The following is a 20,644-nucleotide window of genomic DNA, read 5'->3' as shown; positions in this document are numbered from 1 at the left end:
AGGTAATTTTTCTTGGTTTTGGTCCGGTCGTTGAAAAACTATTTATAAGGTCTTCTGTCTATAGAAGACCATAAAAAGGCCGCTTGGCCATAAAAGACCTTGAGCAGGTCATCTGACTATAGAATTTCTTATGTCCAGAAAAGACCTATAGAAGGTCTTCTGAGCATAGACGACCTTTAGAAGGTCTTCTGGGCACAGAAGACCCTTAGGAGGCTTTTTGTCTTCAGAAGGTCTTCTGTTCGTAGAAGACTATTAGAAGGATTTCTGTATATAAAATACTTTTAAAGATGACCATTTAAATGGTCAAATGATAAATTTAGTTCTGGTCTTTTAGCTGTTAATAGTTCCAGTAGATTTTATCCAATTGAAATCCAAGGGTTTCCATAGAACAAATAAAGTTGTTGAGCTGCTTACTCATATTAAATGAATCAATTTCTATACAATCCAAAGGAAAATCAGGGTTATTTTAAATCACCCTACCTTATCTTGTTTCAGGTGAGTATCCATTAAAATTTACAAATTCAACATTCATTGTCTTAATAAATTTGAATCCTTTTTATCTTCATGCTTCTAGGACCAATACGCTCAACACTCTGAATGTCTAGAGGACCTTTTACTTCCATACATGGTAAGTGCAATTTTCTCACAATTGTATCTCTTTTAATAAAAGAAGAACATCTTTTTTTTCATTTTCTTTTGACAGCATAATGATCTTCTATACGCTGCAATGGTGAAATCATTATCCATTTTAACACGCCCTGTCACCGAAGTTGCAAAACAACAAGAAAATACCATTGAAGTGATTTCCTCAACATGTTTTTTGCCTGTGGTAGCTGTTTACCGTTATTATTGCAAGGATGATTTTCGCATTTTCTCTAACAATCCTCAACATCAACAGGTTTTTGTTGTTGTCAAAAAGGAACTACAACAAGATGCGAATGTGGAAAAGAAGAAAACCTTTTTAAAATGGGAAAATAGTTATCCTTGTCATCATCTCATCTTCAGATCATCCTTTAATGTAAGTACAGCAACATACCGAAAAATGGCAGTTTAAAAAGATAACTTTTTTGAAATTGTTCTTTCTCTCTCTCTTTCTCACTTGAGGATTTGAGGGATTTTGTCTACAAACCTTTTAAAATAGACATCAACCACACACAACGCACCAAGAAAAACTCATCACTCATTTTGAGTCCTTTTATTGTTGTTGCAATCTTCTTGGCCTTTCTAAAAATAAGTTTTCGGCTTATGGAAAATTCCTTATCGTGGGCACCATATGTTGTCCACCTTTTTTATCAAAAAGAAACTCACATCGCTTTTTTCTATGAACAAGTCAATGTCGAGCAAAATTGGTGATGAGAGACGATAAGACTTTTGAAAGGATACTCTTTGTTGGAGGTTGCATGTACAGTTATCCATGCAATAAAAAAATTACAAATAAGCTGAAATTGCGGAAAATATAATGAATTTATAATTTTGGTAAATTGCCAAGTATACAAATAAAAGCGATGATACAAAAGGGGAGATGAAATGCCAAATTTCAGGATTTTTTTATAACCTCAGCCTTAAGGCTACCGACGTTTTTAACACTTTGATACGATCAACAATGTGACACATTCAAATAATGGTCTTGGTATGTTAAGTATGTTTGCACAATTTGAAGTCGCAATAACCCTTGAACGTATGAACCGATTTGATTTAAAATTGCATTATTTTTTGTCCAAACATAGTTTAAGTTCAAAGATGGGTCATATCGGTCATCCTTTTCAAATATCTGCCTCAAAAAATTTCAAAATTTTTAATTGTGCCCACGAAGGAAATATTTCTTTCAAACATAGATCAGGTTCGAATATTAACTATATAGGTCCACTTTGTTGGAAACCTTCCCCACAAAATTAAAAAAATCACTAGTGTGCAGGTAAAGAACATGTCTCGGATAGATTTTATTTTTTTGCAGCTGGTTATCATTGCGACCCTTATTACGACGGTACACATTTCTCGGGGGCAAGTCTATACCCAGTCTAATTAACCAAAAGCTCTAAAAAGCCTTTCAGGCACCAACTAAAATTACTGATGAGCTCGATAACATACGAATTGATTGTCCGATTTGGTCGAAACTTTGCAAATCTGAATATTTATTCAACATCAATTTCCAAGAAGGTCTATATTATATCAATTTCCAAGAAGGTCGCCTTCAGGTATGGAGGTAGGTACCTTAAATGAAGTTTAGATCGAGGTTCGTTTTGAAAATTTCACCGAAGGTATTCCTTGTAGTTTTGTTTATCATTTTTTTCGTGGCAAGTCAATACTTCTTGAGATAGTGAAAAAAATTATGTCGGTACCAACTAAAATAACTGATGAGCACGATAACTCATGAATTGAGTACCCGAATTTGCCGAAACTTAGCAAATCTTAATATTTCTTCAAAACGTACATCTCAAGTTCCAAGAGGGCCTATATCACCTTCGGTTCGAAATTTTCGTTTTAGCAAAGTTTAGGGACTTTTTGAGGATCATTTTGAATTTTCACCGAAGGACTATCTGTCCTGTTTACACCGATATAATTTTTTCGTGGGCAAGTCAATACTTCCTGAGATAAAAAAGACTGTCACTAAAATAACTGATGAACACGATAACTTTGAGTATCCGAATTTGTCGAAACATCAAGTTCCAAGAAGGTTATATCACCTTCCGTTACCTCTGACATTTTCATTTAGTTTCAATTTAAGAACTATTTGAGGATAGTTTTGAAATGTTTATCTAAGTTTTTCATCGATAACTCCGTGCTTGCCGACATAATCGCAAGAAACTTAAAAAACCCATCCGGTTGTTGTTGTTGTAGCAGCATATAATACAGGGTTGGCAGCCGCTGGCCGAAACACTTTTGGCTTCGGGTCAATCCGGTACGTAAGAACCCGCTGCCGTGGGATTGCCCATCCGGTGACCAATCGTGGTGCAGTGGTAAGCACATGCGCCTTGGACTCAGTTGGTCTGCGATTCAATCCCTGACCAGAACATCAAAATTTTCGGGGGTAACAAATCCCCTCAACGCACAGAGGGGAAATTTGTGTTAAAATTTGATCAAAAGCCCTAGAAAGCTCATTTGAAGTCGGATTGATATAAAATTTTGCACAAAGCATATCTTCTGTGCAAGGATTTATCCTATAGAAAATAATGAAAATCGGTCCAGATTTGGATGCAGCTTCCATATATATTCGCATATGATGTGAGATAAAAATGCACCAAAATCACTAAAATTTGACACATGCAAACTGAACTAGCCTAAAAAACATTGAGCCAATTTTCAAACAAATCGGTACAGATGTATATATAGTCCCATATGCATATATTTCATTCAAAATTTTATTTTTTGAAACTTACTTAAATTAAATTTTTCTCAATACACATGAGAAAAGCCGCGAATGTTTGTGAATAATTCAAACATATTTGATAGGTGTTGGTTTAGTCTGATAAATAAGAGTCCCGGTTATACGGCGGAACAAAATTTAGTGTGAGTAAATATTGCAATTCCATATAAAAATATTTCATATTTTAGTTGAGAAAAAAATAGATTTTTTCGGAATGGCGCAAATATGCGCAATTTTTTATGATTGAATCTGATATTTTAGACTCAAGCGAATAAAACATTAGAAGAAACTATGGTCGGGAAACGACGGGGAAATAGACTTTTTCACCATTGAAATTGTAGTAGTCTTAAAAATTATCATAAAAATTTTTCATAAAGAGGATATGTATCACCATCATTAAAGAGCAAAAATGTAAAATCAATCTGAAAATTTAAAAAGCTAATCTTATTCGGAGACTGTACAAAAACAATAAATCTTGAAAAATATAAATTTTCGCGGAAATAATGTAATTTTAATGTTCACCTAATTTCTTAGTTTTCGAAAATTTACTTTTTGTTTTGAGTATGGCTGAGTTCAATCGACTGCTGCATTGGATTGGTTAATCTTACAAAGTCGAGGATGGTTATAGCAAATGTAGAAAAGAGTCTGGTTGCCGTTTATCAACATTTTTTTCATAAAAAACGATTTTCAAATTTTGAGTTTTGAGCAACTTTAGGCATATGTTTCCCCTCTGTGCAACGTAACGTTGGTATACATTTTCTGAGTGTTTTACCCATGAAAAACTCGGTCATAAAAAGTAGGTTTCATATCGTTGAACTAGTATGAATAGGGGTGTATTCCTTTATATGGCAGAAGTGTCCCTTGTCCCTTCGGGGATGTTGTGGGAACATATGAATGTATGACAAACTAAAATGGCTGGTGGGCACAATAACTATCGACAGGATAGAACTGACATTGATCCAATCTTTGCACATCGCAACTCCACAAAACTTCAACATTTGCGATTAAGAGCAGTTAAGGGCTTTTCAAGCATCTTTTTGCATGTTTTACCCACTGTAGCCTATGTGGTTCTTCTTATAGAAGAAAATAGGGGTTTCCTATAAGAGACCAGAAGATCTTCTTATTGAAGATCAGATATTTTTGATGCAATTGACTGTCTGTATTTGGAGGTAAGGTGACAGAAGAGGTCCAAAAGCTTTTATCATAGAAAAAGGAAAGATGACCATATGATTTCTTGTGGAAGACCCACGTTGAAAGACAACATGGTCTTATTCTTGAAGGCTAGAAGGTCTTTTTATAGAAGACCTGCAGATTTTCTTGTAAAATACCAAAAAATTTTTTCTGTAGGAGACCAAAAGTAATTGAAAAGCACAAGTTTTTCATATAAAGAACAGAAGCTTTTTTAGAAGTCCACAGGGTGTTATTGTGGAGGGCAGTAAGCTATTCTTATAGAATAATGTAAAGTATCCGACACCTGAATGAGGCTGATAACTACAAAGTGGCTAAACATGGTAGTTTATATGAGCGTGGACCCCAAAATATGCTATTTATTTTGGATCCAAAGCAAGTCATTTCCACCAAAACTTTGGCATGTCATTTTCACCAACCCATTGCAATGACATTATCATTACGACTAGAGTTTTAACAACGTTGGTTGTGATTTCGAGTTTCCGACAACATCAAACCTATTGTAAATATTTAATCTTATATATTTATAAATAAAAACACAAAATTCATCTCTATTGGATCGATGGAATGGGGTCAAATGCTGATGAAAAGATCGGATCTTTCACGACTTTTTTTGCATGGGTTCAAATGCTGATGAAAAGATCGGATCTTTCACGACTTCATTAGAACCAATGCAAAAGATGCCATGTAATCTTATATATTTATAAATAAAAACACAAAATTCATCTCTATTGGATCAATGGAATGGGTTCAAATGCTGATGAAAAGATCGGATCTTTCACGAATTCCTTTGCACTGATTCAAATGCTAATGAATAGATCGGATCTTTCACGACTTCGTTTGAACCAATGCAAAAGATGCCATGAAATCACGTCATCGCATGGAACCCTTTCCTTAAAATTTTACTGGGATATGTATATATTTATTTAATGGGTGCCACCGTGGTGCAATGGTATGCACGCCCGCCTTGCACGCTGAAGGTCGGGGGTTCGATTCCCCGGCCAGGCAACATCAAACATTTTTCAGCGGTATTTCAGCCATGTAAAACTTCTCTACAAAGTGGTGTCTTAAGGCACGCCGTTCGGACTCGGCGATAAGCAGTAGGTCCCATATCATCAATATGAATCGGGGTGCACTCATTGATATGAGTGAAGTCTCCCTTGTCCCTTTCAGGGATGTTTGTGGAACAATTATTATATTTATGTATATATTTATAGAAGACCACCCCTTAGGAGGTCTCCTATTTATAGAATTCTCCTTTAGGAGGTCTTCTATTCACAAAAGATCCTTTTAGGAGGTCTTTTATTTTCAGAAGACCTTATGGAAGGTCTCGAATTTATTGAACACCCCTTTAGAAGGTGTTCCATTTATAGAAGAATCTTTTAGGGGGTTTTCTATTTATACAAGACGCTTTTGAGGGGGTCTTTTATTTTCAGAAAACCCTTTGGGATGTCTTGTATTCATTGAGCATCTCTTTAGAAGGTCTTATATTTATAGAAGGTTTTATATTTATATCGGGTGTTTTTTTAGTGGTATAGAACTTCGAATTGAAATAAAACACAAGAAAATTGTTTTAATGTCCATCATTTTGGCTTTATTGGAAGGATAATTATATGCCATTAATGTTTAAATATGATTTCGGGCATGTGGCCGCCGCGGCTGGCTCGAATAAAGCCAATTCTAGAGGTCCAATTTTCAACCACTTTTTCGAGCATATGGGGCCGTATGGCGGCAATAACGCCACGAATGTTGGCTTCCAATTCCCCTAACGTTTCTGGTTTGTTGGCGTAGACGAGCGACTTCACATATCCCAAAAGAAAATAATCCAATGGTGTCAAATCACACGATCTTGGTGGCCAATTGACAGGTCCATTCCGCGAAATTATGCGCTCATCGAATGTTTCCTTTAATAAATCGATTGTGACGTGTGCTGTGTGGCATGTAGCGCCGTCTTGTTGGAACCACAACTCATCCACATTCATGCCATCCAATTCGGGAACAAAATAGTCGGTTATCATGGCTCTATACCGGTCTCCATTAACGGTAACTGCCTCTCCAGCATTATTTCGGAAGAAGTATGGCCCAATGACTCCACCAGCCCATAGAGCACACCAAACAGTCAGTTTTTGTGGATGTAATGGTGTCTCAAGGGTCTTATATGGATTCTCTTCACTCAAAATGCGGCAATTTTGCTTGTTGACGTAGCCATTCAACCAAAAATGAGCCTCATCACTGAACAAATTTTGCGATGAAAATCAGCATCGAGATCAATCTCATTTTCGGCCCATACACCAAAATCACGACGCATTGCATGGTCTCGCGGCTTTAATTCTTGCACAAGCTGGATCTTGTAAGGTCGCAAGCCAAGATCTTTGCGCAAAATCTTCCATAAAGTTGACGGACAAAGCTCCAATTGCTGTGCACGGTGGCGAATCGATTCATTCGGGATCTCTTCAACACTTTGCTCTACAGCGGCAATTGTTTCTTCGGTGCGCACTGTTCGACGTCTCTGCGGATACGTATTATCATAAAGAGTAAACGTAGTGCGAAAACGATCCATGGTTAACCGAATTAATTGCTCCGATGGACGATTATGTCGACCATAAAATGGACGGAGCTTGCGGTAAACTTCGCGAACTGAATCATTATTTTCGAAATAAATTTGCACGATTTGCAAGCGTTGTTCTTTTGTCAACCTGTTCATGATGAAATGGCAAACCAAACTGAACATAAATGACATTAGAGTTGCCAGATTTGACCACAAAATGCCAGTTTTATCTGTATTCGAAAAACAAACCTGTAAAAAACACCTGTTAGAAGACCTCTTTTATTTTCAGAGGAACCTATATATGGCAGGCCATTAATTTATTGAAGACCCCTTTAGGAGGTCTTCCATTTATGCAAGACCTCTTTAAAAGGTGTTCTATTTATAGAAGACATCTTTAGGAGGTATTTTACTGAAGAACCCTTTAGAAGGTCATCCATTTATAGAAAGGTATTCTATTTATAGGAAACCAATTCAGAGGTCTTTTATTTTCAGAAGAGCCCATAGGAGTTTTTGTATTTATTGAAGACACTTTAGGAGGCCTTCTATTTATAAAAGACTCCCCCTTGATGTCTTTTTCAAAAGACCCCACTAGAAGGCCTTCCATTTATAGAAGACCAATTCAGGAGGACTTTTATTTTCAGAAGAGCCTTTAGGAGACTTTTATTTATTGAAGACTTTTTATGAGGTCTTCCATTTTTAGAAGAGCAATTTAGGAGGTATTTTATTTTCAGAAGACCCTATGGGAAGGAGATCCCTTTACGAGACCTTCTATTTATAGAAGACCCCTTCAGGAGGCCTCTTTAGGATGTCTTCTGATTAGGGAAGACCATTTTAAAGTATATTGGAGACTACAGACTGTCATGTCTTCAATGTCCATAAGTCTATCATGAGGAAGTTTGATAAAAGCCTCTCATAGACGACTGTCGGTATAACGGTTGTTGTTGTTGTTGCTAAGCATAGGACTGCAGAAATTCAAAAAACAACAACTCCCAACACAATTCGGTACGTATTATATAAGTACCAGGCCCCTGCATATCCTGGTACTTATATAATACGTAACGAAATAGCTAAGTCTTTGCCAAAAAATGCCTGAGAACCAATTATGCTAAATATAGACAATTTTGAAATAATGAGAAGGTAAGGAAAAACCAAATTATTATGGGGAAATCCAAAGAACCTACTACTACTACTAAGTAAGGTAGATATTTCTGGACTGATAGGAATCCTTAAAAGACAGCATAAACTATTTTGAAAAAAATACCTGGCCGCAGTCTAACTGCATGATTTTCTTTTACACGCACACATAAACACATCGAAATGTTAGTTTCCGCCTTTGGGCTTTTCCGACCAAAAAACAAAAATATTTGGACCAAAACAGTAGAACACCAAAATTGGGACATTTAAAGAAGAGGTCTTCCATTCTATATAAGCCTCCTACGGAAGTCTTCTATTCTATAGAAGCCTCCTACGGAAGTCTTCCATTCTATAGAAGCCTCCTACGGAGGTCTTCTATTCTATAGAAGCCTCCTACGGAGGTCTTCTATTCTATAGAAGCCTCCTACTATGGAAGCCTCCTACGGAGGTGTTCTATTCTATAGAAACCTCCTATTGAGGTCTTCTATCCCAAAGAAGAACAAATTATGATAGACAATTTTTAAATAATGAAAAGGTAATGAAAAACTAAAGGGAAATCCAAAGAACCTACTATTACTAAATAAGGTAGATATTTCTGGACCGATAGGCATCCTTACAAGACAGCACAACTTAGTTTTATCGTCATCGTATCAACCTAACATAACCTATTATACAAATTGTTGTTAGTAATTCATCATCCTTTACCACTTAGGGACCTGCGCTATTTATCAACTTGCCTTAAGTAAATCTGTTTTAACTACAACAACTTTAAACATTTTTGTTTTTAAAATTTAAAAACAACAAATCTGTGATTACAAAACAGAAGACTTGCTTAATAATTAAATAGAAAAGACTTTATAAGTCACCTGATGAAAATGAGAGATTACACAGTTCTTCAATAGCCAAGCTACCATACAAAACATTTACTGGGACTGTGATGGATACAACAAAAAAACTTAGATATGAAATTGGTCGGGAATTCGTGCTCTGATAAAAATGGACAATTCCTTTCCTATTGAACTCATCTCAATTGCAAATGTATTTATTCCCATATAGCAGGTTCTTTTTCCCAAAAAAGTAGGCGAAAATTCTCAAAATGGTTTGATCCCACAAAAGAAGAGACAATATCCACCCTCCTTCAATTACAAACCAAATAGATAGAGGAACACCCCTCTTGACCACCAAAACAAATGTCCACCATTGCACCACAAACCATTAACAACATCCTTTTGCCAAATGGTCAAACGATCGATCAGGGATCACACGAAGTCACGTACACACACGCACAAACATAATAGGATGCTGTCCAACAAATGCATCATTCTCCTGAAGATCAATACAAATATCCAATAGTTTGTGTGTGTGTATTCCATGTTTAGAAAGAAAAACATAACCTTGAAAACGCCGTTCCTTTGTTTGGCTGACCTTCAAAATGAAATTTCAAAAATAAATGAAAACATATTTAACCAGCATTTATCCAGCACTCAGCGTCAGCACACACATTGGTAATCCGAAGTAGTATTGATTGGTGTGTGTATGGTGATAATATGCTTTGATTTTTTGGTTACGAGGTAGGTTAAAGAAATTTCAAGAAATGCAGAAAATTTTTCTAATTTCTGTAGATGTATTCTATTCCATAAAAACCTTCTACGGATGTATTCTATTCTATGGAAGCCTCCTATGGAGGTCGTTTACTCTATAGAAGCCTCCTATGGAGGTCTTCTATTCTATGGAAGCCTCCTATGGAGGTCTTCAATTTTATAGAAGGCTTCTAAGGAGGTCTTCTATTTTATAGCAGCCACGTACGAAGACTTGTGATGTTTTGTCTTTTCCCCACCTTAACATTTCTGCCAATTAACTTGAAAGAAGAATCACAAAAATTCCCTTGCCTTTTTCATACCATCCTCCTTATTTGAAGAAAATGTTCATGGAAATTTCCAAAGTTTCCAACAGAGGCTGTTGCTTTTCACTTCAAAAGAAAACAAACAACAAAATATCCAAATATAGAAAAAAATATGCAAGCCAACAGATCAACCAACCAGCCAATGTAAAAGTGTCGAATTATAGTGTAGGTAGGTAGCGAAAAAAAAAAAAAACAAAAATAAATCTGAGAAATAGGATGTGCAACAACAACAATTGCACACAAAAACGATGCTTATTCTAAACAATAGCCAAAATGCCGATCTTTTTCCTAGGTTCTAAAGTTATGGTGGTTGGCTGATATGATCTGTTGTTGTTGTAGTTATAGTTTGGTATTGTTGTTGTTATTTTAATCCAGACATTAGTCAAACAAAGCATTAAACACTTGCAACGCTCAGCATATCCTTTCAAATACCAACACATACAACAGACAACTTGAGAGAGAGAGGGAGAGAAAAGGAGGCATAGAGCGAGGAAAGTAGAAAAACAAAGTCTAGACTTGAGTATTGTTCATGAGTATGTATGTATGTGCGTGTCTGGTTTCATGGATTTGGGAAAAAACTTTTTGAAAAAAAAATACCAGATCTAGTCTAACTGCATGACTTTCTTTTACACGCACACATAAACACATCGAAATGTTAGTTGCCGTTTCCGGGCTTTTCCGACCAAAAACACCAAAAATATTTGCACCAAATAAAGAAGAACACTAAAATTGGGACTTTTAAAAAAGACCAACAAATGTTTTGAGAAAGACCAGGGGACGTCTTATAAAAGACCAAATATAATCTATTGTGTAGAATAGCAGGTACGCTATTCTATAAAAGCCTCCTGCCGAAGTATTCTATACTATAGAAGCCTCCTACGGAGGTCTTCTATTCCATAGAAGCCTCCTACGGAGGTCTTCTACTCTATAGAAGCCTCCTACGGAGGTCTTCTACTCTATAGAAGCCTCCTACGGAGGTCTTCTACTCTATAGAAGCCTCCTACGGAGGTCTTCTACTCTATAGAAGGTACGGAGGTCTTCTATTCCATAGAAGCCTCCTACGGAGGTCTTCTATTCCATAGAAGCCTCCTACGGAGGTCTTCTATTCCATAGAAGCCTCCTACGGAGGTCTTCTATTCCATAGAAGCCTCCTACGGAGGTCTTCTATTCCATAGAAGCCTCCTACGGAGGTCTTCTATTCCATAGACGCCTCCTATGGAGGCCTTCTATTCCATAGAAGCCTCCTACGGAGGCCTTCTATTCCATAGAAGCCTCCTACGGAGGTCTTCTATTCCATAGAAGCCTCCTACGGAGGTCTTCTATTCCATAGAAGCCTCCTATGGAGGCCTTCTATTCCATAGAAGCCTCCTATGGAGGCCTTCTATTCCATAGAAGCCTCCTATGGAGGCCTTCTATTCCATAGAAGCCTCCTATGGAGGCCTTCTATTCCATGGAAGCCTCCTACGGAGGTCTTCTATTCCATAAAAGCCTCCTACGGAGGTCTTCTATTCCATAGAAGCCTCCTACGGAGGTCTTCTATTCCATTGAAGCCTCCTATGGAGGCCCTCTATTCCATATGGAGGCCTTCTATTCCATTGAAGGCTCCTATGGAGGCCCTCTATTCCATATGGAGGCCTTCTATTCCATAGAAGCCTCCTACGGAGGTCTTCTATTCTATAGAAGCCTCCTACGGAGGTCTTCTATTCTATAGAAGCCTCCTACGGAGGTCTTCTATTCTATAGAAGCCTCCTACGGAGGTCTTCTATTCTATAGAAGCCTCCTACGGAGGTCTTCTATTCTATAGAAGCCTCCTACGGAGGTCTTCTATTCTATAGAAGCCTCCTACGGAGGTCTTCTATTCTATAGAAGCCTCCTACGGAGGTCTTCTATTCTATAGAAGCCTCCTACGGAGGTCTTCTATTCTATAGAAGCCTCCTACGGAGGTCTTCTATTCTATAGAAGCCTCTTACGGAGGTCTTCTATTCTATAGAAGCCTCCTACGGAGGTCTTCTATTCTATAGAAGCCTCCTACGGAGGTCTTCTATTCTATAGAAGCCTCCTACGGAGGTCTTCTATTCTATAGAAGCCTCCTACGGAGGTCTTCTATTCTATAGAAGCCTCCTACGGAGGTCTTCTATTCTATAGAAGCCTCCTACGGAGGTCTTCTATTCTATAGAAGCCTCCTACGGAGGTCTTCTATTCTATAGAAGCCTCCTACGGAGGTCTTCTATTCCATAGAAGCCTCCTATGGAGGCCTTCTATTCCATAGAAGCCTCCTATGGAGGCCTTCTATTCCATAGAAGCCTCCTATGGAGGCCTTCTATTCCATGGAAGCCTCCTACGGAGGTCTTCTATTCCATAAAAGCCTCCTACGGAGGTCTTCTATTCCATAGAAGCCTCCTACGGAGGTCTTCTATTCCATTGAAGCCTCCCATGGAGGCCCTCTATTCCATATGGAGGCCTTCTATTCCATTGAAGGCTCCTATGGAGGCCCTCTATTCCATATGGAGGCCTTCTATTCCATAGAAGCCTCCTACGGAGGTCTTCTATTCTATAGAAGCCTCCTACGGAGGTCTTCTATTCTATAGAAGCCTCCTACGGAGGTCTTCTATTCTATAGAAGCCTCCTACGGAGGTCTTCTATTCTATAGAAGCCTCCTACGGAGGTCTTCTATTCTATAGAAGCCTCCTACGGAGGTCTTCTATTCTATAGAAGCCTCCTACGGAGGTCTTCTATTCTATAGAAGCCTCCTACGGAGGTCTTCTATTCTATAGAAGCCTCCTACGGAGGTCTTCTATTCTATAGAAGCCTCCTACGGAGGTCTTCTATTCTATAGAAGCCTCCTACGGAGGTCTTCTATTCTATAGAAGCCTCCTACGGAGGTCTTCTATTCTATAGAAGCCTCCTACGGAGGTCTTCTATTCTATAGAAGCCTCCTACGGAGGTCTTCTATTCTATAGAAGCCTCCTACGGAGGTCTTCTATTCTATAGAAGCCTCCTACGGAGGTCTTCTATTCTATAGAAGCCTCCTACGGAGGTCTTCTATTCTATAGAAGCCTCCTACGGAGGTCTTCTATTCTATAGAAGCCTCCTACGGAGGTCTTCTATTCTATAGAAGCCTCCTACAGAGGTCTTCTATTCTATAGAAGCCTCCTACGGAGGTCTTCTATTCTATAGAAGCCTCCTACGGAGGTCTTCTATTCTATAGAAGCCTCCTACGGAGGTCTTCTATTCTATAGAAGCCTCCTACGGAGGTCTTCTATTCTATAGAAGCCTACGGAGGTCTTCTATTCTATAGAAACCTCCTACGGAGGTCTTCTATTCTATAGAAACCTCCTACGGAGGTCTTCTATTCTATAGAAACCTCCTACGGAGGTCTTCTATTCTATAGAAACCTCCTACGGAGGTCTTCTATTCTATAGAAACCTCCTACGGAGGTCTTCTATTCTATAGAAACCTCCTACGGAGGTCTTTTATTCTATAGAAGCCTCCTACGGAGGTCTTTTATTCTATAGAAGCCTCCTACGGAGGTCTTTTATTCTATAGAAGCCTCCTACGGAGGTCTTTTATTCTATAGAAGCCTCCTACGGAGGTCTTTTATTCTATAGAAGCCTCCTACGGAGGTCTTTTATTCTATAGAAGCCTCCTACGGAGGTCTTTTATTATATAGAAGCCTCCTACGGAGGTCTTTTATTCTATAGAAACCTACTACGGAGGTCTTCTATTCTATAGAAACCTCCTACGGAGGTCTTCTATTCTATAGAAACCTACTACGGAGGTCTTCTATTCTATAGAAACCTCCTACGGAGGTCTTCTATTCTATAGAAACCTCCTACGGAGGTCTTCTATTCTATAGAAACCTCCTACGGAGGTCTTCTATTCTATAGAAACCTCCTACGGAGGTCTTCTATTCTATAGAAACCTCCTACGGAGGTCTTCTATTCTATAGAAACCTCCTACGGAGGTCTTCTATTCTATAGAAACCTCCTACGGAGGTCTTCTATTCTATAGAAACCTCCTACGGAGGTCTTCTATTCTATAGAAACCTCCTACGGAGGTCTTCTATTCTATAGAAACCTCCTACGGAGGTCTTCTATTCTATAGAAACCTCCTACGGAGGTCTTCTATTCTATAGAAACCTCCTACGGAGGTCTTCTATTCTATAGAAACCTCCTACGGAGGTCTTCTATTCTATAGAAGCCTTCTACGGAGGAGGTCTTTTATTCTATAGAAGCGTCCTACGGAGGAGTTCTTCTATTCTATAGAAACCTCCTACGGAGTTCTTCTATTCTATAGATACCTTCTACGGAGGTCTCCTATGCCATGGAAGCCTTCTACGGAGGTCTTCTATTCTATAGAAACCTCCTACGGAGCTCTCCTATTCTATAGAAACCTCCTACGGAGGTCTTCTATTCTATAGAAACCTCCTACGGAGGTCTTCTATTCTATAGAAACCTCCTACGGAGGTCTTCTATTCTATAGAAACCTCCTACGGAAGTCTTCTATTCTATAGAAACCTCCTACGGAGGTCTTCTATTCTATAGAAACCTCCTACGGAGGTCTTCTATTCTATAGAAACCTCCTACGGAGGTCTTCTATTCTATAGAAGCCTCCTACGGAGGTCTTCTATTCCATAGAAGCCTCCCACGGAGTTCTCCTATTCTATAGAAACCTCCTACGGAGTTCTTCTATTCTATTGAAGCCTCCTACGGAGTTCTTCTAGTCTATAGAATCCTCCTACGGCGTCTTCTACTCTATAGAAGCCTCCTACGGAGGTCTTTTAATCTATAGGGGTCTTCTATTCTATAAAAAACCTCCTACGGAGTTCTTCTATTCTATAGAAGCCTCCTATGGAGTTCTTCTATTCTATACAAACATCCTATGGATGTCTTCCTATAGAAGACCCGAAGATTTTCTTATAGAAGGCATGAAGATCTTCTTATAAAAGACCTGAAGGTCTTGTGTATAGAAATCACCACATTTGGTAGAAAGGAAACAAATCTCTGATACGGCAACCCTGCTGCTCTCACATGTATAATTGTTGTTGTTGGTCTATCCTTTTTGTTGTAGGCGAGTAGGTAACAAGTTTTCCTCATCTTCCAAACTAACAAAACAACAAAAGACAAACAAATCCTTTTGACAGATGTGCGCAGGCGTAACAGTTTTCACAATGCCGCCGCACACATACACACATTTTTGTGTGGATTTGTTGATTGCCTGGGGGTGTGTGTGTGTGTGTGTGTATGCACACACACTTATGCATTTTTCCAAGTGAGTGTGGAAAATTCGACTTTTTTCGCTTAAATTCTGGGAAATGCGGAGGATTTGTTGTGCATTGTAATTTGAGTAAATTTCAATGGGTTTTTTTCTTTTTCTGCTGGAAATGAGCATGGGATTGCATTTGTGTGTGTATGTGTGTTGTATGGATTTATTGTTTGGGTTGTATTATTTAAAATTTGTAAGCTAAAATTGCTTTTTGTTTTCACTCTCAGCTATAGTGCAGAAATGCTTGTAGTGCAGTTAAGACGCTTTTGAATTTTTAAAGCGCATTTAAATTCAATTTTCATTTTTAAGGATTTTGAAAATTTTAGACAAAGAAAAGTTTTATTTCTTTCTTTTGTGCAAAAAAAAGTTTTGTGTTCGAGTGGGTGTGTGTAAAAAGTTCCTAAGAAATTGTGTGATAGTTCTACAACGAAAGCTTTATTAAACTTAAAGCTTAAATAAATGTAAAGCCTTGAAGCTTTTAAGTGTTTTAAAATTAATGAAAGAAGTAAACAAAATGTATGCATAAAGAATTATTAAATAGAATTGTGGAAAATTTTTAAATTTTTTTTTAGGCATAAAACAGTTTTTTTTAACATTGCGTATTGAATATTTAAATTAAATAAATAACGAATATTTGGGATTATTATTTATACCGAAGGATATCAGCAACATCTCTGCCTTTTCTTTAAACCGCCTGTACAATTGTTGTAATCTGTATTAATATAACTTTATATTATAAAGGTTAAGTGATTGATTAATTGTGAATATTTGAAATATGAAATCATATACCGATCCTACTCACAATCCTAAGAAAATCCTTACTAATTTTAGTACAAAACGAATATTTTTTAAAAGTGAAAATCAACAAAGATTGGTGATAATTATGCCTTTCGATTTCCCTGGTTGTTGCACAGAACCTCCTTAGACTCGTGTTAAAATAACGAAAAAATATCATCAAAAAAATTGGGAAATATTTTCATGTTTTTTTTTTCAGCAAAATTGATTCTGATATTTTCATGATATATAATATAAATAGACATTTCATTTCGTTGGTGACCCATAGTGAAATTTGAGGTAGAATATTTTTGTCTTTGACGTCATCTCTCTAAAATTATGTTTTGTGGGACAATTTTGAATAAACCCCGATGAAGTCCGACTTTAACACTAAAACGTGTTTTTTATTTTTAGAGATTCCTGGCGATTAGATAAGATTTACAGTTATGATGTATTCTCAGACCTATAGTAAAATTTTATGGTGAACAATTTTGTAGAATATTTGGATTTGATATGATCACATTTTTAAGAAGTTTTTGAAAGATTTTCGAAAAAAGGACCAAAAAGATCCCTTTGATGAACCGCATGAGGGTTAACATTTTTAACAAAAATATTCCCCAAATCCTCCTTTGTAAAGTTGCCAAAGACACTTTGTACCTAAAACGCAAGGATTCCAATTTTGTACAATATTTGGATTTGATATGATCACATTTTTAACAAATTTTTGAAAGATTTTCGAAAATCTGACCAAAAAGATCACTTTGATGAAACGCATGAGGGTTAAAGTTTTGAACAAAAATATTGCCCACATCATACTCTGTAAAGTTGCCAAAGACACTATGTTCCTAGAATGCAAGAATTCCAAGATATCTTAACTCGAATATTTCGAAAAAAAAAAACTAGAAATGTGTTCATCTTGCCCCGCCTACTTTGGTTACTTTCCGATGTAGACTTTAAAAACGCCAATACACGTCGGTCATATTTTTAGCTCTACTTTCATAATCTACTCAATTTTTTCCATTATTTTGAAAAAATTGAATTTTCTTGCACAGTGGAATCATAGAAGGCATGATGAAATTATAAGGTGGCGTAAAACGGCCAGCTGATTGGTTTCAATCTGTCAAATATTTTGTTATTGTGAATAAATTGTATGAAAACGTAAACAAACATTTTGACATATTGAAGAATTTTCGGCCAAAATAGAGTTGTTGTTGTGCTACTTACGTGACCTGTTAAATAGATCTTGATAGAAGGGAGTGGATGACTGACATTAGTCCAAACTTTGCTCAACGTAATATTCCTCTCAAATTTAAGTCAAGTTCAATGGTGATCTATTCCAGTTAAACTTTTGCTTAAGTCCACTTTAAGGACAGTTCATTTGACCAACTAAAGTGGGTGGTTGACACGATAACTATCGGAAGGAGTGTCTGTCAAATTTCCTGAGATATAGGCCCCGAAATGTCTCGTCATATTCAGTACAAAAGTGCTTGACTTACCAGCTTTTTACTGTAAATTGTCTTCGTTGTCTCTATTATATCGTTATCATTTTATGCTCCATGATTCCTTCGATAAGAACGTGCTACATCAATAACAATAATCGGGCCATTTACCACACCAAACGTCAAAAATTTGTTCACAATAACGCATTACTGTGAATTGCTTGTTTACAGTTTGTATGCAATTTTATTCACAATAATCGGTCTGTACGATAATCCAAAAATTTGTACAAATTCGTACAAATTTTTAATGAATGCTGTTCTATAACAAAACTATCCAGCAAAAGAGAGTGAGTTTGGAGAGATTTTTGGAGAGTTTTGTGACTGAGAACTTGCAAATTTGTGCGGGACAAATTTTCAGCTGACTTTTAATCACCTGTTCAATGTAAACAACTCGAAATGTTGACATTAGGTGTGTACGATAACTTTCCCAGCATTAATTACTCAATCAGTTCCAGTAACCTCTCTTCAGTGAATTTTACTCTCTCATGCAAGAACAATTGCAGAAAGTTATTGAACAGCATTTTGTAAAAACTTGCACGAAAGTCAGCTGTTTCCGAAAATGTATGAAATTTATTTTTGTTTCTTTTGATATTTTAAACCAAACGGAGACAAAAACATAAATTATAAAATTGCAGCTTACTTATTAATTTAGTGCTTTAATCCTATTCACAACGCTTCAGAATCTAATATGCTGTTTATATTAGAGCTTTTTACAGGATTTGTTTGAAATATAAGCAATGGAATTGACATTTAAAACCCAGTCGGTTTGTTAAATCCGGTTATATATAAACGTGGTATTATAAAAAATTTCCAATTGTGAAATTTTCTTGGTCAAAAATGTTAACATTTCGATTTGTTTACATTGAACAGGCGATTAAAAGTCAGCTGATTAGATTTGCAAATTTTGCGCGGCAAATTTTCCCAGCAAAAATTTGCAAGTTCTCAGTCACAAAACTTTCCAAAAATCTCTCCAAACTAGTTCTCTTTTGCTCGATAATTTTGTTATCGAACAGCATTCAGTTAAAATTTGTACGAATTTGTACACATTTTTGGGTTATCGTACTGACCTATTTTTGACCAAGAAAATTTCACAATTGCACATTTTTTTAGATTCTAAAGCATTGTGGATGGGATTAAAGCATTAAATAAATAAAATGCAATTTTAAAAATTTATTTTTTGTTCCGTTTAAAATATCAAAAGAAACAAAAACAAATTTCATACATTTTCGGAAACGGCAGACTTTCTTGCAAGTTTTTGCAAAATGATGTTCGATAACTTTCTGCAATTTTCTTGCCTGAGAGAGTAAAGTACAGTACACATTGTCAGTTTTGAATGACGATTTTTTGTAATAATCGATAACTGTCCAACCGTCCAGCAACCACAAAACATTTTGTGGTTGCATGATGAATGACAAAAATGAACGGCCACACTAGCAAGCAACAACAAAGCTGTCATTCAAAACTGACAATGTGTACCCAGCTTAAAATTCACAGAAAGAGGTCGCTGGAACTGACTGAGTAAATATTGCTGGGAAAATTATCATACACACCTAATGTATTTTAACAACTAGCGTGATAATCAGATGTTTTTGCCGTTGTACCTGTATTATTTTGCCATGGATAATAACCTTAATTTAAAATATCACACAACTTCCAAAACACACATCAGAACACACACACACTCAACCAAAAGCGCAAACTAAAAAAGAAAACAACTTTGCAACTGCCCTACAATTATTTCTACACTCGACTCTCACTATTCAATATTGTAATATTTCATAGTTTTTACTAATTTCTTACTTTCTTTTTATTTTCAGATTCCATAATGAAAGTCCTGGAAGAAAAATGTCCTCCATCCTCCCATTCCACATATTTATTTGACCATCCCTAATCTATTTTTCTCTTTTTCTAGGTTAAACACAAGTCTACATTGCGGTGAGAATAAGGTAATAACCCATACCAAGTACTTATGTGGGAACATTATTCCAATTCAACTATCAACATCATCACAATCATCACATGGATCTAACAAAAATTCACATGGTGGCCAGCATTGCACTACTAAACCCGCTCCTACAAAAATATTATAAACATCATCATAATCGTCATTGTAAATTTTTGAAATTAAAGTTCATAATTATCGTCATTATCATAATTTACATAGCGCTTCAACAATAGGGTTTGCACAAGGTTGTGGAGCTTTTAGAAATTAACAACGTTTTAATGTTTTCCTTTTTTTTATAATTTTATTTGTTTTAAAAATAATGAAAAATGCAATAAGTATGAATTAAATATTATGAACGTTCGTATCTTATATTCGGAAGTTGTTGATACCCTAATGAAGGAAGATTGTCTGTCTTTGTTGCCTAAGTTAAGGTGGAAACACAATGAAATACGCCGCTTTTTCACGCTCACTTTCATGTAATAGACTAAAGGCCTTGGCCTTTAATGTTTTACATGAAACTGAGCGTGAAAAAAGCGGCGTATTTCATTCTGTTCACACCTTTATTCCTGGTAAAACAAACGGCCGAGTCAAATTCGAACTAGTTTGCCCTTTACCTTTTAGTCTTTTTCCAGAAATAACGTCAACAAGAAAGCCAGCCGCTTATATACCAAGGTCTCGCAAATTCCTCTTTTGGGGACTAGTTGCTAATGAATGTCAAAAATATGTACATACATATGTATGTATTTTTCTTCTACATCAGGATCCCAGATAGCACTTAGAAGACTGTTTTTTCAAAAATCACATTGAGGAGTCTTTTTTGAGTCCTTTTGGTGATCAAAAATTGATTAAGTCGCTTGTGTGATCAGAAAGGGACTCGAAAGTGACTCCCTGTAATGATTAAAAAGAGTTCAATTTAAAATACAACAACAAATGTGTAGCAATCACAAATAAATCATTGAGGTGTTTAAAATGTGACAATTTTTTGTTATTTATTGTCACATTTTGATCATCTGGAAGATTGAAA

At 36.7% G+C, this 20,644-nt stretch overlaps 2 protein-coding genes across 3 annotated transcripts in view; one reads left to right on the top strand and one right to left on the bottom strand.

Annotated features, from left to right (window-relative positions):
* The window catches only part of LOC141405511 (longitudinals lacking protein, isoforms F/I/K/T-like), a 496,088-nt gene that overhangs the window by 454,947 nt on the left and 20,497 nt on the right, over positions 1-20,644 (top strand). The window lies entirely within an intron of this gene.
* LOC141405954 (uncharacterized) lies at positions 6,172-7,112 on the bottom strand. Its single transcript, XM_073990915.1, has 2 exons — positions 6,877-7,112; positions 6,172-6,784 (listed from the first exon to the last, which is right to left on the bottom strand). Exons 1-2 carry the CDS (start codon positions 7,110-7,112, stop codon positions 6,172-6,174), a joined length of 849 nt encoding a protein of 282 aa, XP_073847016.1.

This window comes from Musca autumnalis, unplaced genomic scaffold, assembly GCF_047663935.1.
Source record: "Musca autumnalis isolate F117 unplaced genomic scaffold, ASM4766393v1 scaffold_5, whole genome shotgun sequence".
Taxonomy (NCBI): domain Eukaryota; kingdom Metazoa; phylum Arthropoda; class Insecta; order Diptera; family Muscidae; genus Musca; species Musca autumnalis.
Note: the sequence above shows the minus strand (reverse complement) of the source record. Positions and strands in the feature narration are given on the sequence as shown.

Excerpts from the sequence above, each read along its gene's own strand:
- LOC141405954 (XM_073990915.1), bottom strand. The coding sequence starts at position 7,112 with ATGGATCGTTTTCGCACTACGTTTACTCTTTATGATAATACGTATCCG. Across the intron at positions 6,785-6,876 it reads CAGCTTGTGCAAGAATTAAA|TGATGAGGCTCATTTTTGGT; the intron begins GCCGCGAGACCA and ends AAATTTGTTCAG.